The 21,280-nt window shown below is 52.1% G+C and overlaps 1 protein-coding gene across 1 annotated transcript in view; it reads right to left on the bottom strand.

Annotated features, from left to right (window-relative positions):
- PLIN3 (perilipin 3) overlaps window positions 1-21,280 on the bottom strand; it is a 30,404-nt gene that overhangs the window by 3,349 nt on the left and 5,775 nt on the right. The window contains exons 2-7 of the mRNA XM_030797460.1: window positions 20,365-20,447; window positions 18,867-19,065; window positions 18,631-18,713; window positions 11,298-11,583; window positions 6,657-6,856; window positions 3,578-3,703 (exon numbers count right to left, since the gene is read on the bottom strand). Coding sequence (XP_030653320.1) covers window positions 3,578-3,703; window positions 6,657-6,856; window positions 11,298-11,583; window positions 18,631-18,713; window positions 18,867-19,065; window positions 20,365-20,430 — 960 coding nt within the window. The 5' untranslated portion in view covers window positions 20,431-20,447. The remainder of the gene's footprint in view (window positions 1-3,577; window positions 3,704-6,656; window positions 6,857-11,297; window positions 11,584-18,630; window positions 18,714-18,866; window positions 19,066-20,364; window positions 20,448-21,280) is intronic.

The raw sequence follows: 21,280 nt of genomic DNA, 5'->3' as shown, positions 1-21,280 counted from the left end.
GGCGGATCATGAGGTCAGGAGATCGAGACCATCCTAGCTAACACGGTGAAACCCTGTCTCTACTAAAAATACAAAACATTAGCTGGGCGTGATGGCGGGCACCTGTAGTCCCAGCTGCTCGGGAGGCTGAGGCGGGAGAATGGTGTGAACCCTGGGGGCAGAGCCTGCAGTGAGCAGAGATTGTGCCACTGCACTCCAGCCTGGGAGACAGCGAGACTCCGTCTCAAAAAAAAAAAAAAAAAAAAAAAAGAAAGTCATGGGGATTTGACCCAGGCCACAGCATGGATGAGCCCTGAGGACGTCACGCTCAGCGCGAGAGGCCAGACACAAAAGGCCAAACAGGGTGTGATCCCATTTCTATGAAATGTCCAGGACAGGCCCATCCACAGAGACAGGAGGGGATACGTGGTTGTGAGGAAGAGAAAATGGGGCCGTGACTGCTGATGGGAAAAGGGTTTCTTTTTAGGGGCATGAGATGAGATAGGGATAGTTGCGCAATGCTAAGAACCAGTTATGTGTATGCTTTAAACGCATGACTTGTGTGGTATGCAAATGATATCTCAATTAAACTGTTAAAAAGAGGCTGGGCGTGGTGGCTCACGCCTGTAATCCCAGCACTCTGGGAGGCCGAGGAGGGTGGATCACGAGGTCAGGAGATTGAGACCATCCTGGCTAACACGGTGAAACCCCGTCTCTTCTAAAAAAAATACAAAAAAATTAGCCGGGTGTGGTGGCGGCACCTGCAGTCTCAGCTACTCGGGAGGCTGAGGCAGGAGAATGGCGTGAACCCGGGAGGCGGAGCTTGCAGTGAACCGAGATCGCGCCACTGAACTCCAGCCTGGGTAACAGAGCGAGACTCCATCTCAAAAACCAAACCAAAACAAAACAAAACAAAAACTGTTAAAAAAAAAAAGTGGAAGCCAGGCTGGGACAGCCTGGAAGAACTGTCTAGGCAGAAGTTGTAAACCATCGGGGGAGAACATCGTTGAAATCAGGTCCTTGAAAATTTCCTTGGCCAGAGAGTGAGAAGAGCACAGACAGGGTTTGAGACCAGCCTGGCCAACATGGTGAGACCCCATCTCTACTAAAAATACAAAAATTAGGCCGGGCGCAGTGGGTCAGGCCTGTAATCCCAGCACTTTGGGAGGCCAAGACGGGTGGATCACTTGAGGTTAGGAGTTCTAGACCAGCCTGGCAAACATGATGGAACCCTGTCTCTACTAAAAATACAAAAAAATTAGCCAGGTGTGGTTGTGGGCGCCTGCAATCCACAGGAGATTGAGGCAGGAGAATAGCTTGAACCCAGGAGGCGGAGGCTGCAGTGAGTTGAGATCACGCCACTGCACTCCAGCTTGGGTGACGGAGTGAGACTGTCTCAAAAATAAATAAATAAAATTGCTTGAACCTGGGAGGCAGAGGTTGCAGTGAGCCGAGATCATGACATTGCACTCCAGCTGGGGTGACAGAGTGAGACTCTATCTCAAAAAAAAAAAGGCACGCACTGGGAGGTAGGGTTTTGCCCAGAGCCCTGGCAGCTGCAGGACTCTGGACTTGAGCCAGGGATTACGGGAAGGTGCCCACGTGAGAGAGATAAGATCTGGTTTTTTCATTTGAAAAGTCATTCTGGCTGCTGTGCTTAGCAGTCAGGGAAACAGGAGACAGTTTTAGGCGGTAGGCGGTCCCAGTTCTGCCTCCCAAACAATTTGCATTTATAGAGATATTCACGATATCTTTATGCATATCACTTTTGTAGCCCTTACTATGTGCTTTTGATATGATCTCATTTCAGTTTTTAAAAAATTGATCTGGTTCCGGGCACGGTGGCTCACGCCTGTAATACCAGCACTTTGGGAGGCCGATGTGGGCGGATCACCTGCGGTCAGGAGTTTGAGACCAGCCTGGCCAGGATGGCGAAACCCCATGTCTACTAAAAACTATAAAAATTAGCCGGGTGTGGTGGCGCATGCCTGTAATCCCAGCTACTGGGGAGGCTGAGACAGGAGAATCGCTTGAACCCAGGAGGCAGAGGTTGCAGTGAGCTGAGATTGTGCCACTGCACTCCAGCCTGGGTGACAGAGCAATAAATAAACAAATAAATAAATAGGCAGGGCGCGGTGGCTCACGCCTGTAATCCCAGCACTTTGGGAGGCCAAGGCGGGCGGATCACAAGGTCAGCAACCAAGACCATCCCGGGTAACACGGTGAAACCGCGTCTCTACTAAAAATACAAAAAAAATTAGCTGGGCATGGTGGCGGGCGCCTGTAGTCCCAGATACTCGGGAGGCTGAGGCAGGAGAATGGCGTGAACCTGGGAGGCAGAGCTTGCAGTGAGCTGAGATTATGCCACTGCACTCCAGTCTGGGCGACAGAGCGAGACTCCGTCTCAAAAAAAATAAAAATAAAAATAAATAAATAAATAAATAAATGATCTGGGGTCGGGTGTGGTGGCTTATGCCTGTAATCCCAGTGCTTTGGAAGGCCGAGGTGGGAGGACTGCTTGAGGCCAGGAGCTCAAGACCAGCCTGGGCAACACAGTGAGATCCCGTCTCTACTAAAAATTTAAAAAAAAATTAGCCAGGCATCGTGGCACGTGCCTGTGTTCCCAGCTACTTGGCAGGCTGAGGCGAGAGGATTGCCTGAATCTGCAATGGCGAGGCCACAGTGACCTGTGATGGCATCACTACACTCCAGCCAGGGCAACAGAGTGAGACACTGTCTCAAAAATAAATAAACAAATATTTCAAAAATTGATACATAATCCACACACCATAAAACTCACCCTTTGAAGTGTACAATTCATTGATTTTTAATATATTCACAAGGTTGTGCAAATACTACCTTCATCTAATTTCAGGACATTTTCTGTTTTTTGAGACAGAATCTCCCTCTGTTGCCCAGGCTGGAGTGCAGTGGCGCGATCTCGGCTCACTGCAACCTTCCTTTGCCCCTGGGGAGCTTACGTGGGTGGTGGGACAGGCAGCGAGACCCATCAGAGAACACAAGAAGCCAAGGCTTCAGATAGAGTGGAGGGGGCTGGAGAATACTAGTCAGAAGTTGCTGCTAGGGGCTGGGCTCGATGGCTCATGCCTGTAATCCCAGCACTTTGGGAGGCCGGGAAGGGTGGATCACTTGAGGTCAGGAGTTCAAGACCAGCCTGGTCAACATGGTGAAATCCTGTCTCTACTAAAAATACAAAAAAATTAGCCAGGCGTGGTGGTGAGCTCCTATAACCCCATAACCCCAGCTACTAGGGAGGCTGAGGCAGGAGAATCACTCGAACCCAGGAGGTGGAGGTTGCAGTGAGCCAAGATCATGCCATTGTACTGCAGCCTGGGTGACAGAGCAACACTCTGTCTAAAAAAAATAAATAAATAAGGAAAAGAAAAAAAGAAGCCATACCTATGCATGCCCAAGAGGAGAAATCAAGGCAGGCTTCCTGGAGGAGGTGTCATTAGCTCCCCAAAGCAGATGAGGCTAGGAAAATCATTAGAAGCAGGTAGGCCCATGAAGCAGAGGTGTAGAGAGTGGCATCGGGACTCCAAGTAACCCAGGCCACCCCCCAGTCCCTCATGGGTACCTCTGGCTTGGGCGGCTCCTTCTCGGGGCCCTGGAGCTGCTTCTGGTTCCAGCTGAGCCACATCTGGTGCAGCTTCTCCTGGCCTTCTACCAGCTTCTGATCAATGCCTTGCTTGACAGTTTCCATCTGGGGCAGGGGAGAGAGAGGTGAGGGAAGGAGGCTCCCCTGGGAGAGGCGGGATTCCAGAAAGAACCTGGGGAATCCTTCCACCATCTGACTTATATGACGGTCTAGAAAAGAGAAAGGGAGGGAGGGAGGAAGGGTTTCCTGGCTACGGTGAGCTCTGGGGCCTTTGGTTTAATCATTGACACACTCAGGATCTGTGTGGTTGGTGCAAAGAAGGGCTGCGCATCCCCTGTAGCTCCTCCCATTGCGTCAATTTCTCCTGCGCTTGCAAGGGAGCCTGGACACGTGGCTGGCTTTGGTCAATGGGACATGAGCAGATGGAACTAGCAAAGGCTTAAAAAGTGCTTGTAGGCCGGGCATGGTGGCTCACGCCTGTAATCCCAGCACTTTGGGAGGTCGAGGTGGGCGGATCACCTGAGCTCAGGAGTTCAAGACCAGCCTGACCAACATAGTGAAACCCTGTCTCTACTAAAAACACAAAAATTAGCGGCCGGGCGCGGTGGCTCACGCTTGTAATCCCAGCACTTTGGGAGGCCGAGGCGGGCGGATCATGAGTTCAGGAGATCCAGACCATCCTGGCTAACACAGTGAAATCCCGTCTCTAATAAAAATACAAAAATTAGCTGGGTGTGGTCGTGGGCGCCTGTAGTCCCAGCTACTTGGGAGACTGAGGCAGGAGAATGGCGTGAACGCGGGAGGTAGAGCTTGCAGTGAGCCGAGATCATGCCACTGCACTCCAGCCTGGGCGACAGCACAAGACTCCGTCTCAAAAAAAAAAAAAAAAAAAAATTTGCCAGGCATGGTGGTGAGCATTTGTAGTCCCAGCTACCCGGGAGGCTGGGGCATGAGAATCGCTTGAACCTGGAAGGCGGAGGTTGCAGTGAGCTGAGATTGTGCCACTGCACTCCAGCCTGGGTGACAGAGCCAGACTCCGTCTCAAAAAAAAAAAAAAAAAGTGCTTCTAATGAAATATGACTCAGCTTTCCAAACGAATGAAGCAGGCTGACTTCCGCAATCCCAGCACTTTGGGAGGCCAAGGGGGTTGGATCACTTGAGCTCAGGAGCTCCAGAACAGCCTAGGCAACACAGTGAGACCTCATCTCTATATATTACATAAAGTTCAAGGGAAAAGAAAAATAGTCGGCCGGGCGCGGTGGCTCACGCCTGTAATCCCAGCACTTTGGGAGTCCGAGGCGGGTGGATCATGAGGTCAGGAGATCGAGACCATCCTGGCTAACACGGTGAAACCCAGTCTCTACTAAAAATACAAAAAATTAGCCAGGTGTGGCGGCGGGCGCCTGTAGTCCCAGCTACTCGGGAGGCTGAGGCAAGAGAATGGCGTGAACACAGGAGGCGGAGCTTGCAGTGAGCAGAGACCGTGCACCACTGCACTCCAGCCTGGGGGACAGAGCGAGACTCCATCTCAAAAAAAAAAAAAAAAAAAAAAGAAAAAGAAATAAAGAGGAATGATGGCAGACATATGCTCCAAGATGGGTGATGGGTGAACCTTAGAGGCTGCAGTGAGTCATGATCATGCACTCCAGCCTGGGCAACAGAGTGAAACCCTGTCTCTAAAAAAAAAAAAAAAAAAAAAAAAGTCATTAAGATAAATGAAGCTATCCATTAGGGTGGGCTCCAGACCATAAAGGGCTGGGCTCCTTAAATGAGGAGATGATTAGAGCCGTGCATGGTGGCTCATGTCTATAATCCCAGCACTTTGGGAGGCCGAGGCGGGCGGATCACTTAAGGTCAGGAGTTTGAGACCAGCCCAGCCAACACAGTGAAACCCCATCTCTACTAAAAATACAAAAATTAGCCAGGTGTGGTGGCAAGTGCCTATAATCCCAGCTACTCAGGAGGTGGAGGCCCAAGAATCACTTGAACCCGGGAAGTGGAGGTTGCAATGAGCTGAGATTACACCACTACACTCCTGCCTGGGCAACAGAGCCAGACTCTGCCTCAAAGAAAAAAAAGAGATTAGGACACAGACATACACAGAGGGAAGCGACGACCACATGAAGACACAGAGAGAAGATGGCTGTCTACAAGTCAAGGAGAGAGGCCCCAAAAGGACACTCTGATCTTGGACTTCCAGCATCCAGAAATGTGAGAAAATAAGTATCTGTTGTTTACATTTCCCAGGCAGTGCGACTTTTTTTTTTTTTTTTTTTTTGAGACGGAGTCTCACTCTGTCTCCCAGGCTGGAGAGCAGCAGCATGATCTCGGCTCACTGCAATCTCTGCCGCCCGGGTTCAAGCGATTCTCCTGCCTCAGCCTCCTGAGTAGCTGGGATTACAGGTGCCTGCCACTGTACCTGGCTAATTTTTGTATTTTTAGTAGAGATGGGGTTTCACCATGTTGGGCAGGCTGGTCTTGAACTCCTGACCTCGTGATCCACCCGCCTCAGCCTCCCAAAGTGCTGGGATTACAGGCATGAGCCACCGCACCTGGCTGCGATTTTTTTGTTTTTTGAGATGGGGTCTTGCTCTGTTGACTAGGCTGCAGTGCAGTGGCACAATCATAGCTCACTGCAGCCTCCAACTCCTGGGCTCAAGCAATCAACCCACCTCAGCCTCCCAAGTAGCTGGGATTACAGGCACGCACCACCACAGCCGGCTAATTGTTTTAAATTATTTTTTGTAGAGATGGGGACTTACTATATTGCCCAGGTGGGTCTCAAACCCCTGAACTCATGCGATCCTCCTGCCTTGGGCTCCCAAAGTACTTGAGGGACTCACACAAAGAGGTGTGAGCCGCTATGCCCGGCCCCAGACAGTGTGGTTTGTGGCAGCAGCCTGAGCAAATGAGTGTACAACCAATACGGTGCCAGGAGCAAGTGGGTATGGCCCCGCCAGCATGCAGAGGGGTGAGCGATAAGCCACTGAGCTCTGGGTGGGTGTCTGCTGCGGGGTGAAGGCTGCTGGCTCAGGGCCCCAACTCCCCGGAACCTCACCAGGCTTAGGGCCTGCGACAGCTGCAGCAGCGCCTCCTGTGCCCTCTGCTTGGTGGCTCGAAGCTTGCCCAGCGAGTGCTCATAGGCGTGCTGCCGCAGCCTCTCCGACAGGGAGCCCAGACGTACGAAGTAGCTCTGTTCCTGCCGTTGCTGCTGCACGGATGCGACGTCGAAGCCATCCAGGGACGTGGCGATGCGGGCTGCAAGGAAAAGGAGAAGAGTCTCTGTGAAGACCAGAACACACAGCCGGGCTTGTCCCATGCAGATGGTCCCAGGAATCACTGTCCAGTTTATTTCTTTATTTAGAGACGGAGTCTCGCTCTGTCGCCCAGGTTGGAGTGCAGTGGTGTCATCTTGGCTCACTGCAACCTCTGCCGCCTGGGTTCAAGTGATTCTCCTGCCTCAGCCTCCTGAGTAGCTGGGATTACAGGTGCCTGCCATTGTACCTGGCTAATTTTTGTATTTTTAGTAGAGATGGGGTTTCACCATGTTGGCCAGGTTGGTCTCGAACTCCTGATCTCCAGTGATTCATCCGAATCAGCCTCCCAAAGTGCTGTGATTATAGGCGTGAGCCACCACGCCCAGGCATGCTGTCCAGTTTATACCCCAGTTCTACTTCTTATAAACCTTGAAGGCCTAGGAACAAAGGATTCTGCCTTGGTTTTCCCTATCTGCAAAATGGGGATAAGGAAAATTAAACCTCACAGGAATCAGAGACCTTAGACTAGCGGGAGGGTCTCAAGCTATGGCCTGCAGGCCAGACCTGCCTTGGACAACCTGTGAATATAGCCCTGAATGTTCATTATGCAGTCCTGCAGAGAATAACAGCAATACATCGCATATACTACAGAGGTCCCATAACATTATCATACCATAGGCTGGGCGCAGTGGCTCATGCCAGTAATGCCAGCCCTTTGGGAGGCCAAGGCGGGCAGATCACTTGAGGCAGGGAGTTCAAGACCAGCCTGGCCAACATGGCTCTACCCCATCTCTACTAAAAATACAAAAATTAGCCAGGCGTGATGGCACTAGCCTGTAATCTCAGCTACTTGGGAGGCTGAGGCAGGAGAATCGCTTGAACCCGGGAGGTGGAGGCTGCAGTGAGCTGAGATCACACCACTGCACTCCAGCCTGGGTTGAGAGTGAGACTCCGTCTCAAAAAAAAAAGATAATAATGACATTTCAGCCAACAATGGACCGCATATACTACAGTGGTCCCATAAGATTATAATACCATATATACCGTATTTTTCCTGTACTTTTTCTTCTTGTTTTTTAAGACAGGGTCTTGGTCTGTTGCCCAGGCTGGAGTGCAGTGGCACGATCTCAGCTTACTGCAGGCTCAACCTCCCAGCTTCAAGCTGTCCTTCAACCTTGGCCTCCCGAGTAGCTGCGACTACATAAAGTTGGGAGTACGGCAAGACACCTGGCTAATTTTTGTATTTTTTGTAGAAATGGGGTCTCACTATGTTGCCCAGGCTGGTCTTGAACTCCTGGACTCAAGCAATCTGCTCGCCTCAGCCTGCCTAAGTGCTAGGTTTACAGGTGTGAGCCACTGCACCTGGCTTCCTGTACCTTTTCTATGTTTAGATCTGTTTGTTTTGTCGGTTTTTATTTTTTGAAGTACAATGTTGCTCTGTTGCCCAGGCTGGAGTGCAGCGGTGCGATCATAGCTCACCGTAGCCTTGACCTCCCAGGCTCAAGTGATCCTCCTGCCTCAGCTCCCAAATAGCAACTGGGACTACAGGCGTGCACTAGCACACCCAGCTAATCTTTACATTTTTTGTAGAGACGGGGTCTCGGTATGTTGTCCATGCTGGTCTGGAACTCCTGGGCTTAACTGATCCTCCCACCTCAGCCTCCAAAGTGCTGGGATGACAGGTGTGAGCCACCGCGCCTGGCCTCCTCCCATGTTCGTAGGTTCATATGTATATATGCATGTATTTATTTATTTATTTACTTATTTTATTTATTTGTATTTCTGAGACAGTCTCACTCTGTTGCCCAGGCTGCAGTGCAATGGCATGATCTCAGCTCACTGCAACCTCCACCTCCCGGGTTCAAGCGATTCTCCCGCCTTAGCCTTCTGAGTAGCTGGGATTACAGGCACGTGCCACCATGCTTGGCTAATTTTTGTATTTTTAGTAGAGACGGGATTTCACCATGTTGGCCAGGCTGGTCTCAAACTCCTGACCACGTGATCCAGTTGCCTCAGCCTCCGAAAGTGCTGGGATTACAGGCATGAGCCACCACGCCCAGCCTTTATTTTTTTTGAGATGGGGTTTCGTTCTTGTTGCCCAGGCTAGGGTGCAATAGCGCAGTCTCGGCTCACCACAAGCTCTGCCTTCCGGGTTCAATTGCCTCAGCCTCCCAAGTTAGCTGGGATTACAGGAATGCGCCACTACACCAGGCTAATTTTGTATTTTTAGTAGAGATGGGGTTTCTCTACGTTGGTCAGGCTGGTCTCGAACTCCCGACCTCAGGTGATCCATCCGCCTCAGCCTCCCAAAGTACTGGGATTACAGCCATGAGCCACCGCGCCCAGCTGCATGCATGTCTTTATTTAATCCTGCTCCTTCTGTACCCATGCTTTTTTTTTTTTTTTGAGATGGAGTCTCACTGCCGCCCAGGCTGGAGTGCAGCGGCCCAATCTCAGCTCACTGCAACCTCTGCCTCCCGAGTAGCTGGGATTACAGACATCCGCCACCACGCCTGGCTAATTTTTGTTTTCTCTTTCCTTTTTTTTTTTTTTTTTTTTTTTGAGACGGAGTCTCGCTCTGTCACACAGGCTGGAGTGCAGTGGCGCGATCTCGGCTCACTGCAAGCTCCGCCTCCCGGGTTCACACCATTCTCCTGCCTCAGCCTCTCCGAGTAGCTGGGACTACAGGCGCCCGCCACCATGCCCGGCTAATTTTTTGTATTTTTAGTAGAGACGGGGTTCCACCGTGGTCTTGATCTCCTGACCTCGTGATCCGCCCGCCTCGGCCTCCCAAAGTGCTGGGATTACAAGTGTGAGCCAACGCGCCCAGCCGTTGTTTTTTTTTCTTTTCTTTTTTTTTTTTTTTTTTTTTGAGACAGAGTCTAGCTCTGTTGCCTAGGCTGGAGTGCAGTGGCATGATCTCGTCTCACTGCAAACTCTGCCTCCCAGGTTCATGCCATTCTCCTGCCTCAGCCTCCCGAGTAGCTGGGACTACAGGTGCCCGCCACCACACCTGGCTAATTTTTTTTTTTTTTTTTTTTTTTTTTAGTAGAGATGGGGTTTCACTGTGTTAGCCAGGATGGTCTCCATCTCCTGACCTCGTGATCTGCCTGCCTCGGCCTCCCAAAGTGCTGGGATTACGGGCGTGAGCCACCATGCCCGGCCTAATTTTTGTATTTTTAGTAGAGACCGGGTTTCACCATGTTGGCCAGGCTTGTCTCAAACTCTTGACTTCAAGTGATACGCCCACCTTGGCCCACCAAAGTGCTGGGATTACAGGCTAAGCCACCGTGCCCTGCCTATATCCTAAGCTTCTTATTTGCAAAAATCCCAATCCCAGCACTCTGGGGGGCTAAAGCAGTAGGATCACTCCAGCCAAGGAGTTCTAGATCAGCTGGGATGACAGAGGGAGACCCCGTCTTTACAAAAAATTAAATAAAGAAAAATTAGTTGGGCATGATGGTATGTGTTTGTAGTCCCAGCTACTCGGAGGCTGAGGTGGGAGGCTCACCTGAACCCAGGAGTTTGAGGCTGCATTGAGCTATGATCGCACCACTGCACTCCAGCCTGGGCAAGAGAGTGAGACTCTATCTTTAAAACAAACAAATAAAAAAGGGCCAGGCACGGTTCACACCTGTAATCCCAGTACTTGGGGAGGCCGAGGTGGGCAGATCACGAGGTCAGGAGTTCGAGACCAGCCTGGCCAACATAGTGAAACCCCATCTCTACTAAAAATACAAAAAATTAGCCGTGTGGTGGCAGGTGCCTGCAATCCCAGCTACTCAGGAGGCTGAGGCAGGAGACTCACTTGAACCCGGGAGGCAGAGATTGCAGTGAGCTGAGATCACGCCATTGCACTCCAGCCTAGGTGACAGAGCGAGACTCTGTCTCTAAATAAATAAATTAATTAATTAAAGAAGAATATCAAATAAACAGTGCAGGGAGTGCAAGTATATGACCGAGATCACTGGAGTGGCATGTCTGGCCTCGCAGGAACACCAGCATTGTTGTCACGGTTCAGTAAGATCTCAAGTTTAGACACATATTGATGCAGGAGCGGAGTGAGCGAAGAGGGAAGAGGAGGAGGGCGGGGAGAGGACAGGGCAGGTTGTGCAGGACCTTGCGGGCTGTGACGAGGACTTGGGCTTTGATCCCAAGGGAGGTGGAGTCCATGGAGGGCTGTGGGCAGAGGAGGGACGGGCTCTGACTCAGGTAGTCACAGGCGCCCTCTGGTGGCTGCTGTGGGGAGGAGACTGTGGTGGGTGAGGGCGAGAGCTGGTGAGCAGGACAGAGGGGACAGCGTTAGTGATGAGATTCCAAGATGCCGGGGAGAGGTGGCAGCGACAAGGTGGCAGTGACGCACAGACCCCAGGAGGCCGACAGCGGCTTCCGGTCAGGGGGCCTGGGGAGGGGTCCCAGAGCAGCCCGCTGGCCACACTTACCCAGTTCGGCATCCGTAAGGGGCAGGTGGTTGTCCACCCACTCCTCTGACTTCCCCAGCACCGTGTCGACCCCACTCAGCACCATCTGGCCCACGCGGGAGCCCATGACCGATTGGACCCCGCCGGTCACTACGGACTTTGTCTTGTCCACGCCGCTCTGCACAGCACCACGGGTCGCATCCACTGCCTCTGACACTCGGGTGGCCACCGTGTCCTTGGCGCTAGACACCATCTCTCGGGCCCCCGACACCTTGGACGAAACAAGCTCCTTGGTGTCCGCCAGGACCTAGGAGAGGCAACAGCATCAGCATCTCTGCCTTCCCTCCATATCTGGGCACCCCTCCCCTGCACCTCAACTTCCAGGGAGACCGAGGCGGGGAGCGCCATCCCTCAGGTGACCCAGCATCGCTGCCTTCCCTCCATACCTGGGCACCCCTCCACTGCACCCCAACTCCCAGGGAGACGGAGGCAGGGAACGCCATCCCCCAGGTGACCCCAGCATCTCCGTCTTCCCTCTGTATGTGGGCACCCCTCCCCCGCACCCCAACTTCCAGGGAGAGCGAGGCAGGAAGCGCCATCCCCCAGGTGACCCTGAGTCTGGAGTCGTGGGCATGACCTCATACTCTGCAGCCAGACTACCTAGTCTCCGTCCCTAGCTTGCTACTTCTCAGCTGTGTGGCTTCAGGCAAGTCACTGTACCTCCCTGTGCCTCGTTTCTTTCTTTCTTTTTTTTTTTTTTTTTTTGGAGACAGGGTCTTGCTCTGTTGCCCAGGCTGGAGTGCAGGAACACCATCTCAGATCACTGCAACCTCTGTCTCCCGGGTTCAAGCAGTTGTCCTGCCCCAGCATCCCAAGTAGCTGGGATTACAGGTGCCTGCCACCACGCCTGGCTAATTGTTTTTTGTTGTTGTTGAGATGGAGTTTCACTCTTGTTGCCCAGGCTGAGTGCAATTGTGTGATCTCGGCTCACTGCAACCTCCGTCTCCTGGGTTCAAGCGATTCTCCTGCCTCAGCCTCCCGAGTAGCTGGCATTATATGCATGTGCCACCACGCTCAGCTAATTTTGTATTTTTAGTAGAGATGGGGTTTCACCATGTTGGTCAGGCTGGTCTCAAACTCCTGACCTAAAGTGATCCGCCCACCTCGGCCTCCCTAAGTGCTAGGATTACAGGAATGAGCCACTGCATCCTGCCTGGTTTTTTTTTTTTTTTTCAATTTAATTTAATTTTTTTTTGAGATAGAGTCTCTCTCTGTCACCCAGGCTGGAGTGCAGTGGCACAATCTCGTCTAACTGCAAACTCCACCTCCTGGGCTCAAGTGATCCTCCCACCTCAGCTTCCCGAGTGAGTAGCTGTGACCACAGGCACGTACAACTTCTGGCTATTTTTTATCTTTTCTTTTTATTTATTTATTATTTGAGATGGAGTTTCACTCTTGTTGCCCAGGCTGGAGTGCAATGGTGTAATCTCGATTCACTGCAACCTCTGCCACCTGGGTTCAAGTGATTCTCCTGCCTCAGCCTCCCAAGTAGCTGGGATTACAGACACATGCCACCATGCCGAGCCGATTTTTGTATTTTTAGTAGAGACGGGTTTCACCATGTTGGCCAGGCTGGTCTTGAACTCCTGATGTCAGGGGATCCACCTGCCTGGGCCTCCCAAAGTGCTGGGATTACAAGCGTGAGCCACCGCGTCCAGCCTTATTTTTTATTTTTTGTAGAGACAAAAAATACAAGAAATTAGCCAAGTGCAGTGGTGCATGTCTGTAATCCTTACTACTCTAGAGGCTGAGGCGGGAGAATCCCTTGAACCCGGGAGGTGGAGTTTGCAGTGAGCCGAGACTGCACCACTGCACTCCAGCCTGGGCGACAGAGCAAGACTCTGTCTCCAAAAAAAAAAAAAGCTTTGCATGGAATCCTTTGACTAGGCCCCGCCCAGCACATAGTGAGTGCTCATCTGTCAATACCGGCTGTTCTAGAATCTAAGTCTTTTTTTTTTTTTTCTTTTGAGACAGGGTCTCACTCTGTCACTCAGGCTGGAGTGCAGTGGTGCAATCATAGCTCACTGAAGCTTTGATCTCTTCGGCTCCAGCGATCCTCCCACCTCAGCCTCCCAAGTAGCTGAGACTACAGGTACACACCACCACACCCGGCTTATTTTTTTATTTTTTGTAGACACAGGGACTCTCCATGTTGCCCAGGCTGGTTTCGAACTCCTGGCCTCAAGCAGTCCTCCTGCTTTGGCCTCCCAAAGTGCAGGGATGACTGACGTGAGCCACTGTGTCCAGCTGAAGCTAAGTCGTTAGACAGATCTCTACGCAGAGGGCTCTGTGCAAAGTTGAAAACCACACCTGCCCCTTCCTACCCAAGTTGGTGCTTCCGTGAAGACAGTCCTCTTGCACTCATGAGAGCTCGTCTTTTTGTGGGGGAAAAGGGTGTGAGAGTCAAGTTTTTTGTTTTTGTTTTTTTGACACAGTTTTTGCTCTTTTCACCCAGGCTGGAGTGCAATGGCACCATCTCGGCTCACTGCAACCTCCACCTCCCAGGTTCAAGCGGTTCTCCTGCCTCAGCCTCCCCAGCAGCTGGGACTACAGGTGCCCACCGCCACACCCGGCTAATTTTTTGTATTTTTAGTAGAGACGGGGTTTCACTGTGTTAGCCAGGATGAGCCAACGCCCCCGACGAGAGTCAGGTTTTAACAGCAGCACTACTCAGTGAACACGCACGTTCTCACACTGGCCCAGATTAAAATCTAGCTCTGACAACACCACCGTCCCCGAGAACCTGGGGAAAGTTACCTCTTCACAAAGGGGGAAAAAACTCATAGGGCCCAGAATTGAGAGAGCATTGCACCTCTCAAAAAGTCAAGAGCTCACAGCAGGCCAGGCACGGTGGCTCACAGCTGTCATCCCAGCACTTTGGGAGGCTGAGGTGGGAGGATCGCTTGGGCCCAGAAGTGTGAGAACAGCCTGGGCAACATAGTAAGACCTCATCTCTACAAAAAATACAAAAATTGGCTGGGCACAGTGACTCACTCCTATAATCCCAGCACTTTGGAAGGCCGAGGCAGCTGGATCACCTGAGGTCAGGGGTTTGACACCAGCCTGGCCAACATGGTGAAACCCCATCTCCACTAAAAATACAAAAATTTGCTGGGCGTAGTGATGGGCGCCTATAATCCCAGCTACTTGGGAGGCTGAGGCAGGAGGATCACTTGAACCCAGGCGGCAGAGGTTGCAGTGGGCTGAGATCACACCACTGCATTCAGCCTGGGCAACAGAGCGAGACTCCATCTCAAAAAAAAACAGCTCACAGCTGCTGCTCCGTTCAACGACCTTGAAGAATTCACCCTGAGCTTATCCCTTCTATAAACAGAAGGACTGTTGGCCTCCCACGGTATCAGTCGGAGAGAAAGGGAATGCAACGGCTTGGCTCTGAGACGGGGGCTCCTGGCTGATGTTTCCCATCTTCCTGTGAGCTCAGCAGTTTCCATCCCCCCTCAGCCAGGACCACTACTGGTCTTTGCTGATAAGGTGTAGGCATGGCTGGGCACAGTGGCTCACAACTGTAATCCCAGCACTTTGGGAAGCCAAGGCAGGTGGTAGGATTGCTTGAGCCCAGGAGTTTGTTTTTTGTTTTGTTTCTGAGATGGAGTCTCGCTCTGTTGTTCTGATCTCGTGATCCGCCTGCCTCAGCCTCCTAAAGTGCTGGGATTACAGGCGTGAGCCACCGTGCCCGGCTAGCCCAGGAGTTTGAGACCAGCCTGGGCAATATAGCAAGACCCCATTCCTACAAAAAATTAAAAAATTAGCCAGGTGTGGTGGTGCACACCTGTAGTCCCAGCTTCTCAGGAGGCTGACAGCTGGGAGGATTGCCTAAGTCTAGGAGGTTGAGGCTGTAGTGAGCCGAGATCACGCCACTGCACTCTAGCTTGGGCAACAGAGCAAGACCTTGTCTCAAAAAAAAAAGGCGCAAGTTGACAAGTTGACACCCGCTCTGCTGTTTCCCAGCTAAGGCCATTTCTGCATAAATGGGAGGCGAGGAAGTGTAACCATGATGGGACAGCACAGCCCCCTGGCATACAGTAGGCACTGAATAGTGGGTGGATGAATGAGCTGCCTGTCCCTGCAGGTGGTCTCAGGGAAAGTCCAAGGATGCTGGGATGCGGCTGGCTTGTCTTGCCTCCAATCCGGGGATCACCTATTTCTCATGCTAGAGACCCAGACACAAGCAGGTGGTACCCGAGGGTGGCCCTTCTGTTACCACTGGGCTGAAGCGGACATGGAGCACCTGAATACTTAATAAGCATCTACCTGCCGGGCGCGGTGGCTCACACCTGTAATCCCAGCACTTTGGGAGGCCAAGGCGGGCAGATCACCTGAGGTTGGGAGTTCGAGACCAGCCTGATCAACATGGAGAAACCCCGTCTCTACTAAAAATACAAAATTACCCAGGCATGGTGGTGCATGCCTGTAATCCCAGCTACTTGGGAGGCTGAGGCAGGAGAATCACTTGAGGCAGGAGAATTGCTTGAGCCTGGGAGGTGGAGGTTGCAGTGAGCCGAGATCACACCATTGCACTCCAGCCTGGGCAACAAGAGCCACACTCCGTCTCAAAAAACTAAAAAAAAAGCATCTACCCTGTGCCAGGCTGCCCACTGGACACTGGACACAGCCACAAAGCAGGCGGCCTGTGCCCTGGTCCCAGCTGGGGAGCCAAACAATAACCGATTAAGCTTCACAGTTATCTGAAGGAGGGTGTTTTTTTTTTTTTTTTGAGACAGAGCCTTGCTCTGTTGCCCAGGCTGGAGCGCGGTGGCGCGATCTCAGCTCACTGCAACCTCTGCCTCCCAGGTTCAAGTGACACTCATGCCTCAGCCTCCCAAGTAGCTGGGATTATAGGAACTCACCATCATGACTGGCTAATTTTTGAATTTTTAGTAGACATAGGGTTTCACCATGTTGGCCAGGCTGGTCTCGAACTCCTGACCTCAAGTGATCTGCCCGCTTTGGCCTCCCAAAGTGCTGGGATTAAGGCGTAAGCCACTGCGCCTGGTCTGTGCCTAATTTCTTCATCCCAGGCTGTTATAGGTTGAATTATGGCCCCCTCAACCCCAAATTCATATGTTGAAGACCTGATCCCCAGGGGTAAGAATGTGACTGTATTTAGAGACAGAGTATTTAAAAAGTGGTGATTAAGGGAAACTGAGGTAGGGCACAGTGGCACACTCCTATAATTCTAGCACTTTGTGGGGCTGAAGCGGGAGGATTTGCTTGAGCCCAAGAGTTGGAGACCAGCCTGGGCAATATGGCGAGACTCCATCTTGACAAAAAGTACAAAAATTAGCCAGGTGTGGTGGATGCACCTATATTCCCAGCTACTCAGGAGGCTGAGGCAGGAGGATCTGTTGAGCCCAGGAGTTTGAGAACAGCCTGGGCAACATGGTGAAAACTCGTCTCTACAAAAAATTAAAAATAGCCAGGCATGGTGGTGTGTGCCTGTGGTCCCAACTACCTGGGAAGCTGAGATGGGAGGATCACTTGAGCACAGGAGTTCAAGGCCGCAGTGAGCCGTGATCACACTACTGCACCCCACCCTGGGTGACAGAGTGAGAACCTATCTCAAAAAAAAAAAAAATTTTTTTTTTTTATGTTAAGAGCCAACATTCGATACAAGCCATGCCCTGTTCTAGGCCTTCAGGTATTAACCCCAGGTCAGCATCACCATTCTGTAGAAAAGAAAGTGGAGCCCAGGCTGGGCGTGGTGGCTCATATCTGTAATCCCAACACTTTGGGAGGCCAAGGCAGGTGGATTACCTGAGGTCGGGAGTTCGAGACCAGCCTGACCAACATGGTGAAACCCCATCTTCTACTAAAAATACAAAAATTGGCCAGGTGTGGTGGCGCATGTCTGTAATCCCAGCCACTCGGGAGGCTGAGGGGGGAGAATTGCTTGAACCCGGGAGGCGGAGGTTGCAGTGAGCTGAAACCGCACCAGTGCACTCCAGCCTGGGCAACAAGAGTGAAACTCCATCTTAAAAAAAAAAAAAAGAGGGGGCCGGGCACGGTGGCTCACGCCTGTAATCCCAGCATTTTGGGAGGCCGAGGCGGGTGGATCACGAGGTCAAGAGATCGAGACTATCCTGGCCAACTTGGTGAAACCCCGTCTCTACAAAAAATATAAAAATTAGCTAGGCGTGGTGGCAGATGTCTGTAACCCCAGCTACTCAGGAGCCTGAGGCAGGAGAATGGCTGGAACCCGGAGGTGGAGGTTGTAGTGAGCCGAGATTGCACCACTGCACTCCAGCCTCGCGACAGAGCAAGACCCCGTCTCAAAAAACAAACCAAAAGAAAGTGAGGCCCACAGAGGCAAAGTAACTTGTGTGAAGGCCACCCAGTTGCTGAGGGGTAGGACACAGTTTGGAACATGGTGTTTTTTTTGTTTGTTTGTTTTGTTGTTTTTGAGACAGAGTCTCGCTCTGTCGCCTAGGCTGGAGTGTAGTGGTGCGATCTCGGCTCACTGCAACCTCCGTCTCCCGGGTTCAAGCGATTCTCCTGTCTCAGCCTCCCGAGTAGCTGGGATTACAGGCACCTGCCACCACACCTAGCTAATTTTGTATTTTTCGTAGGGACGGGGTTTCTCCCTGTTGGTCAGGCTGGTCTCGAACTCCTGCCCTCAGGTGATCCGCCTGCCTCGGCCTCCCAAAGTGCTGGGATTACAGACATGAGCCATCGCGCCAGGCCAGGAACATGGCGTTTCGATGTTTTCACTTTCCTGCCTCCAACCTTTTCTAACTAATAAAATAGTTATGGGGGTGGCAACATTCTGTGTAAAGGGCCACATAACTAAGATTTTCAGTACCGTGGGTCACAGTCTCTGTCACAACTACTCAACCTTGCCATTGTAGGGTGAAAGCAGTCATAGACAATATGTAAATAAATGAGCATGGCTGTGTGCCAATAAAACTTTATTATAAAAACAAGTGGGCTGGGCACCGTGGCTCATTCCTATAATCCCAGCACTTTGGGACGCCGAGGCAGGCGGATCACCTGAGGTCAGGAGTTCAAGACCAGCCTGGCCATCATGGTGAAACCCCATCTCTACTAAAAATACAAAAACCAGCCGGGCATGGTGGCAGGCGCCTGTAATCTGGCTCGCTTTGTAATTATTCCTTCAGCTGCCCTGTGGGGAGTGGATTTGGGGTGGGGATGGGAACCGACAGGAGAGGGAGCAGGGAGGATGCCATCACGCTTGTCTAGTTAAGCTGGGACCAGCGCACTCCACACCCAGGTAGGTCCCCGTCTCGACGGAGCCCCCGAGGACGGACATCATTACCTTCTCCGTGGGCTGCTGCAGGACGGGGAGATTCTCCTCCAACTTGTCCAGCCCCCTGTGGGCGTATTCGCTGGCTGATGCAACTGCCAAAAAAAATTAAGATGCAAATGTGACTGTTGGAAGGTTACCTAGTAATGGTTCAGGGGGACAGGACCAAAAGCTGGGTAAACCCCTCTACTCCCCACCCAGGGAAATGGCCAGAAGGGGGATTCAGTGCCCCCTGGGACTTCACCCACTCTGGGGCTCCAGCTTGGAGAGGATCGGCTGAGCCCCGCTGACAGCGGCCGCCGTGAGGGTCCTCACTCCCTTCTCTGCCACGTCGCAAACGGTCTTGACATGCGGGTAGCTCTCCTTGGTGGAGGCATAAGCCGCAGATACCATGTCACAGGTGGAGCTGATGAGAGGCATGCTGGCCACACGGTCCACCACACTGGGCTACAGGAGAGAAGGGGCTCAGGCAAACTGGGCGGGGGAGGATGCGGAGCTCAGCCGGAAACTCAGGGTGCCCTGCGGTTTTGCTCTCACTCCCGGCCAGTGAAACGGCTCAGTTTACCCACACTTTGCATCCAGGCAGTTGCACAAGCCAGGAACCTTGGGGTTTCACCACGTGCTTCATTTTTATTTTATTTTTGAAACGGAGTCTTGCACTGTTGCCTGGGCTGGAGTGCACTGGCGTGATCTCGGCTCACTGCAACCTCCACCTCCCGGGTTCAAGCGATTCTCCTGCCTCATGGTCCTGAGTAGCTGGGATTACAGGTGCCACCGTGCCCAGCTAATTTTTTTGTATTTTTAGTAGAGACAGGGTTTCACCATGTTGGCCAGGCTGGTCTTGAACTCCTGACCTCATGATTCGCCCACCTCAGCCTCCCAAAGTGCTGGGATTACAGGCGTGAGCCACCATGCCCGGCCCACGTGCTTCCTTTAACACAGCCTATTTACGTGAGCCTGCACTTTATCCCAGCAATGTGCCAGGTGGTGATAAGGGACAAGAGTCCCATTCTCATGGCAGTTAGGGTCTAAACTGGGGGCTGCAGACCACGCCTATGGGTCACATCCAGCGCACCACTTGATTTTTTAATTTTAATTATTTCTGGGGCCAGGCACAGTGGCTCACGCCTGTAATCCAAGCACTTTGGGAGACCGAGGCGGGCAGGTCACTTCGGGTCAAGAGTTCGAGACCAGCCTGGCCAACATGGTGAAACTCTGTCTCTACTAAAAATACAAAAATTAGCCGGGCGTGGTGGTGCATGCCTGTTACCCCAGCTACTCGGGAGGCTGAGGCAGGAGAATCGCTTGAACCCGGGAGGCAGAGGTTGCAGTGAGCCGAGATGTCACCACTGCACTCCAGGCTGGGCAACAGAGCAAGACTCCATCTCAAAAAAACATATATATAATAAAATCACCTGAGGATGAGAGATCTGGAATAGAAACTGGCTTCCTAGGAGGTCCCTGAGAGAGCCTTCAGAGGTGAGGATGATTTGGCTCAGCGGCTGGGGAGGGCAGGTAGTTTCAGACAGAACCCTGCTCCCTCAGGCCCTCCAAGGGCCTTTGAGATTCCCCCCTCCCAACTGGGGACACCAGTGAGTGGTCCATACCCCACTGAGGAATAAATCCCTTTGGCTCCGTGAGCTGCTGGCAGATCCCTGGCTGTCTGCCAGGGCACCCTGGTGTGGGAAGCCTCATTGCACAGGAATCACAGGGTCGGGGCAGTCCCTGGTCCTGGCCCTTCCTCACCTGCTGGACCGGTTCTTCCGCTGTCACCTGGGTGCTGCCATCAGCCTCTGCCCCGTTGGCAGACATGGTCTCTGCAGCAGACACTGTGGAGAGAGGAACGTCAGGTACAGCCTGCCTGGCCCCACCTTCCAGGAGAAAGTCCAGGCCCACGCTGCAGCTGGAAGACAGGGTTCACACCTGCCCATGACTTACAGCCATGCCTTTCAGTCCTTAGCAGGCACAAGAGTGACCTCTGGACTTTGTTCGATAGCAAGTGCTGATTCTAAAGCTTCGGGATGGGGCTCACCTGGTCCCCTATTTTTTTTTTTCTTTTTTTTCTTTGGAGACAGTCTTACTCTGTCGACCAGGGTGGAGTGCAGTGGGGCGATCTGGGCTCACTGCAACCTCCGCCTCCCGGTTTCAAGCGATTCTCCTGCCTTAGCCTCCCGAGTAGTTGGATTACAGGTGCCCGCCACCACGCCCAGCTAATTTTTGTATTTTTAGTAGAGACGGGGTTTCACCATATTGGCCTGGCTGGTCTTGAACTCCTGACCTCGTGTTCCACCCACCTTGGCCTCCCAAAGTGCTGGGATTACAGGTGTGAGCCACCACACCCGATCCTTTTTTTTTTTTCATTAAAGACAGGTCTTGCTCTGTCACCCAGGCTGGAGTACAGTGGTACAATCACAGCTCACTGCAGCCTCTAACTCCTGGGCTTAAGGGATCCTCCTGCCTCAGCCTCCCAAGTAACTAGGACTATAGGCACACACCACCATGCCTACTTAATTTTTTCTTTTTGGGTAGAGATTGTATCTTTTTTTTTTTTTTTTTTGAGACAGAGTCTTGCTCTGTTGCCAGGCTGAAGTGCAGTGGCACGATCTCGGCTCACTGCAACCTCCACCTCCCACGTTCGAGCAATTCCCCTGCCTCAGCCTCC

This window comes from Nomascus leucogenys, chromosome 17 (genome assembly GCF_006542625.1).
Source record: "Nomascus leucogenys isolate Asia chromosome 17, Asia_NLE_v1, whole genome shotgun sequence".
Taxonomy (NCBI): Eukaryota; Metazoa; Chordata; class Mammalia; order Primates; family Hylobatidae; genus Nomascus; species Nomascus leucogenys.
The sequence above is the reverse complement of the archived record's forward strand: the minus strand, read 5'-3'. Positions and strand labels throughout refer to the sequence as shown.